At 50.4% G+C, this 5,631-nt stretch overlaps 1 protein-coding gene across 1 annotated transcript in view; it reads right to left on the minus strand.

The window, feature by feature from the left end:
* The window catches only part of grin3ba (glutamate receptor, ionotropic, N-methyl-D-aspartate 3Ba), an 86,992-nt gene extending 83,414 nt beyond the window's left edge, over positions 1-3,578 (minus strand). Inside the window, exon 1 of the mRNA XM_056426786.1 lies at positions 3,027-3,578. Coding sequence (XP_056282761.1) covers positions 3,027-3,578 — 552 coding nt within the window. The remainder of the gene's footprint in view (positions 1-3,026) is intronic.
* Positions 3,579-5,631: the final 2,053 nt, after the last annotated feature.

Raw genomic sequence — 5,631 nt, forward strand, 5'->3', positions numbered from 1 at the left:
CTCCTCCCTCCTTCTCCTCCTCTGATGCTAACGTTGGAAATACCTATTTTTATCATACATGTTATACATATATTTACAATGATATCTTCTGTTTGTGTGTTTTTCTCTGAGTGGAGAACCCAGTGCACTCTGGGTAACAGTCCCGTTGACCCCCAGCCCACCTCCTCCCAGCCCACCTCCTCCCGGCCCACCTCCTCCCGGCCCACCCCCTGTTGTCTATCCGTCACATGGCTCCTCGTCTACGGAGGAGCACCCTGGGGAGAGGATGCAATACGCTGCTCCACATGCCGCCATCATTTACTGAGGAATCATACCGGGATAAGAATAATGACTTTGTGATCGTGAGAAAAAAATATCACAAGAGGAATTCATATTATTATTATTATTTACACTATATTTCAAATTTTTTTTTAAAATGAAGTATGTCTCCTTTACAATGTTATCTCAAATGGAGTGATGTTGCTCAAAGTGGGACATCTTTCCACAGGAAGCCCGACGAGCATTTAACGTGTTGCTTTTTGATGTCTTCTGAACAGTTTCAGACTCTAGTTTAACTTTACTTGAACATGTTTTATTCTCTTTAACTCGCGGCTCTGTTCCAGCGTCTCCTTCCTTCGTCTCTGATTGTTGTTCCAACGACTCGTCTTCCTCCTGGAGACGCTTACACGGGTCAGTACCGCCTGAAAGTTCTGCCCCTCGTTCTTCACATGGTTCTCCTCATCAGGGTTCTTCTCATTGTGCTCCTCACCATGCTCCTCACGGTTCTCCTCACCATGCTCCACACGGTTCTCCTCACCATGCTCCTCACGGTTCTCCTCACCATGCTCCACACGGTTCTCCTCACCATGCTCCTCACGGTTCTCCTCACCGTGCTCCACACGGTTCTCCTCACTGTGCTCCTCACCGTGCTCCTCACGGTTCTCCTCACCATGCTCCTCACCGGGCTCCTCATGGTTCTCCTCACCTTGCCTGTGTTTCCTCCTTGTCTTCCTAACAGATGTTGGGAGCGTGAACAACAAAGCTTCCTAACCGATGAGCAGAGACACGTTTCTATGATGATCCTGAAATTATTGATAAAACAAATCTATGAGACAGAAGGTTCTGGTTCCTGTTGCCCACCGACTGCGTGGCACATTCTGAAGAGACTCTCCTCCTCCTGGTTCTTCCACTCCCCCTTTCCTTCCGCTCTCCCTTTCCTTCCTCTGTCCTTTTCCTTCTGCGCTCCCTTTTCTTCCTCTCTCCCTTTTCTTCCTCTCTCCTTTTCCTTCTTCTCTCGGCTGTCGCTCAGTGGGGTAAGGGGGTCGTCCTGCAACCCCAAGGTTGTCGGTTCGATCCCGGCTCTCCCCATTAGTTGCAAGTCGAAGTGTCCTTGAGCAAGGCACTGAACCCCCAGTTGCTTCCCGGGCGCATCACTGCAGCCCACTGCTCCTTAATAACTAAGGATGGGTTAAATGCAGAGAACTAATTTCCCCTTGGGGATTAATAAAGTATATATCTCCCTTTCCTTCCCCTGTCCCTTTCCTTCCTCTCCCCTTTCCTTCCTCTTTCCCTTTCCTTCTGCTCTCTCCTTATCTCCTTGCATCTCCAACACATCCATCAAGTGCTGTGACTTCTCCTTCAAGCTTTATTGAATTTGAATAAGCAGCGTTGTTGACAAAGAGACGCGACAGGACACAGACTTCAGAATTAAACTGTAGATCTTTTCCTCCCTCTCTTTCTCTCTCTTCCCTCCCTGTCCGCCCCTCTCTCTCTCCCTCTCTTCGTCTCCTTCTCGCTGTCTCTAACTCCCCTCTCTGTCTCTCTCCCCCTCCTTCTCTCTCTCTCCTTTCCCTCTCTCTCCCTTATGTCTCTCTCTCTCCTCTCCCTCTGTCTCCCCCCTCTCTCCCTCGCCTCCTTGTCTCTCTCCCCCTCCTTCTCTCTCTCTCCCTTCCCTCTCTCTCACCTCTCTGTCTCTTTCTCCCCTCCCTCTCACTCTCCCCTCTCTCTCTCCCCTCATGTCTCTCAAACACCACCTCTTAGTACAGCATGTGAAAGTTGGTTGCCCATGTGCATGTGTGAGTTTGTGTGTGTGTGTGTGTGTGAATGTGAGTGCATGTGTGTGTGTGTGTGTGTGTGTGTGCGAGAGATGCTCAGTGGGATATCAGAGCGGATATGACTGGAGCTGGATTGACCGACATGGCAAGCAGCTCGACTGCTGCTGGGAATACTAACACACACTCGGAGACGCACGAACGCACACACACACATGCTTATTGCCTATCTACAAACGTGCACACACACATCACGCGACACACCCACACGGTGACCACGCCTCTCCGCAGCATCCATCAGCATCTTTGAATGATTCAGTGCCAGGACGCAGCTGTCTTCAATCACACGTGCACGGAAATACAGTCACACACACACACACACACACGCACTCAGTTAACACTAACACACACACTCCTAGTCTGTTCACACACAAACAAACACACACATACGAAGACGGCTTAAAAATAGGAGAGAGAGAGAAAAAAAAGGAAAAGGGCATTTCTTGTTAAATCTCTCTCGGGGCTCAAAGTGTTCCGTCAGATATTCTGAGCTCCAGATATTAAAACATAAACATGAACATAAAGGGCACGTTCACATGCTAACGACACTTATTGGTTCAATTACAGAGTCTGGGACCCTAACTGCTCCTCTAATCTCTCCAGATGATCCACATTATGTGACTGATTGTATTATTCTAATTATACTTAGGAATAATTGGTCTTTTTTTATATCCCTTTTACTACATGCCCTTGCACTATTCCTCTGCCTGCAGCGGGACTTAAACATCTTGGCTGGTGGAATGAGTTCTGCTCAGACATTTAAATCCTCGCCACTGGCTCCTGCAGGCAGAGGGTCATCTGTCAGCTCAGAGAAGATACGCTTTGAAGGTTGCAGAACGCATGGGAACTACCCATATGTACCCAAATCACCAAGATAACCCAGCAAGATGACTGCTACAGGTGCATTTGGACACACACACACACACACACACATACCTGAGTCACTAGAGGCTCCGTGTCCTCCACGATGGAGATGAACGGGATCTCCAGGAACGAAGAGAGGAACTCCATCTGGATCAGCTCCTCCCTGGAGCGCGGGAAGGCGAGCACGGCCGACACCCCCCGGACCACCAGGTCCTGGCACGCGCTGCGGGACAGCGACTCCGGGTCCCCTCCCGCGGGCGACCGAGCCACCATCTCCAGGGTCAGGTTGTAGGGCATCAGGGGGGGTGTCTGGGACGCGGTGGTGGAGGAGTCTGCCCCCGCGCTCTGGTGCCGGAGGCTAGCCAGGGCGCGGTTGAGCGCGTTTTGTATCCGTGCCGGCTGGCGGGTCGGCAAGAGCGCGCCGAGGCGCACGGTGTGTCCTATCCGCGCGAGGACGTGGCACGGCTGGTGAGGGTGGTGCGGGAGGCAGGAGTCCGGGGAGCAGAGCGCGCTGGATACGAGAAGAAGCAGGAGCAGAGGTCTGGCGGAGAGGAAGAGGAGGAGGAGGAGAGGAGGTCTCCCGGGGGCGAGGCAGTCGGTCCAGAGTCCGGAGAGAGACACCATGCTGCAGCTCCAACACGCGACGCAGGAGGACTGGGCTCTGCTGGGCGCGAGATGGCATCGCTCCCCTTCGGTTTCTCTCCAGCCTCCAAAACGCTGTTCCTCGGACTCTAAAATGCTGGATTCTGTCGGCGTTTTTTTTCTTCCTTGGGGATCTCACCTCTTCAAAAGTTTGTTGTCGGTGTCAACAGGAGGGCGAGAAAATAACAAGACGCGCGCGCCGCGGTGAAGGAGACGAGGAGACTCGCACTGCTTCGAGCGGTCGCCCCGCTTCTGTCGGTCTCTGCTGGATGAAGGCGCACCAGCTGTGTGTGGAGAGAGGGAGGGAGAGAGAGGGGGAGAGAGAGAGAGAGAGGGCGACAGGAAGGGGAGTGAGAGGGAGAGAGAGAGAAGCGAGAGAGGGAGGGAGAGAGAAACAGAGAGAGACAGAGAGAGAGAGACAGAGAAGAGAGAGGGGGACGGAGAGAGAGATGAGAGAGAAAATAGAGGGTGACAGGAAGGGGAGTGAGAGAGAGGGAGATGGAGGGAGGGAGAGAGAGGAAGAGATAGAGAAGAGAGAGGGAGAGCGTGTGTGTGTGTGTGTGTGTGTGTGTGTGTGTGTGTGTGTGTGTGTGTGTGTGTGTGTGTGTGTGTGTGTGTGTGTGGCCAATAATCTAACCTCTCCCGCGGCTGCCTCTTGTTGTATTTTAATGACGTCTCGCCGTTTAACATTTCGCTTTCTTTCGGGATAATTTTCACTTTCAGTGTTTTCATTCACAATCGAAACATTAACAATCACAGAGACGCGTCCTCGTGATTATGTTGTTATGACTCGTTGCATGAAAGACAATCAAATATAGAAGATGAGTCTATAGCTGCGTGCCGCAATATTCTTACTTCATACACACATCTTTCTATTGGAAGCAGAAGAAGTATTAAACCACTGAAGGTGTAAAAAAATAAACATTTTCTACTTTGTATCTCTCCAAATAACGTTAGGTTGGATGATGTTCAACATGGCGGCCTTTAGTTCCGTGGTAATGGGACACTCGTAACCAGCAGCTGTGACCACGATGTCCCAGCCGAGATTGGCCACGCACAAAAATAATAGCCTTTGCTGAAAATCAAAAAATAGAAATATTCCCGGAGTGAGATTTGTTTCCACTTTCCTCCCCTTGCCTTCCGGAGTGGACCATGATCCGCCTGTGTGGCCACATCTTCTTCTTCTCTTCAGGACCGTGGACAGCGCCAGCGACCATAAAAGAGATCGATGCTCCGCATGCTGGTTTTGGCTTCATGCAAAGGAGACGACATGTGCACTCAGTCCTCCCTTCACTCACTCCTTCTGCACTCACTCCTCTTTGCCCCCGTCTAATTTGCAAATGGTTGGAGCAGAACATATGTTGAAGAGACATCTGCCCAGTGGCGTGTGTGTGTGTGTGTGTGTGTGTGTGGCCTTCAGGGTCCCGACTTTCTCTCATTTTTTCCTGATGATTCCTCGTTTCTCTGGCTCGCCGTCTTTTGCTTTTTGGGCGAAGCTGCAGCGCCCCTTTCGTTGTATGACATGAAACGCACCTGCAGAGCGGCTGTCACACACACACACACACACACACACACACACATGCACATTCCCTGGGATCAACAAGTCATTTCACGGCCTACCGGGGGACCCGGTGTGACACTGAGTGTTCTCTTATTCTTCCCCTCCGTTGTCCTGCATGCTGTAGATGCTCCTCGTAGAGAGAACAGATGGGAACCGACACTTTGGGCTTTTCTTCTTCTGCAGAAAACCAGCAACATTAAACTTGCATGTGGCTCCTCCCACGTTCTCCCTCATTTTAAAAGCAGGAACAAGAAGCAGATAAGTGTTTCCAAATGCATTGTTCTCATGCAAATTGTTTAAATGTTCCAAGCTGCTGAAGCTACATTTTCTATATCCACGATGTGTAATTGTTTCCTCAAAGACCAGAAAATACCCTTAAATCAAATGATACCGGAACCGTTTCTTTCCTTCCTGTATAATCATATTTGTGGTCACATTATATTATTATATAAAATGTCTAGAAGGCTCAGATGT

Source organism: Pseudoliparis swirei, chromosome 11, assembly GCF_029220125.1.
Source record: "Pseudoliparis swirei isolate HS2019 ecotype Mariana Trench chromosome 11, NWPU_hadal_v1, whole genome shotgun sequence".
Taxonomy (NCBI): Eukaryota; Metazoa; Chordata; class Actinopteri; order Perciformes; family Liparidae; genus Pseudoliparis; species Pseudoliparis swirei.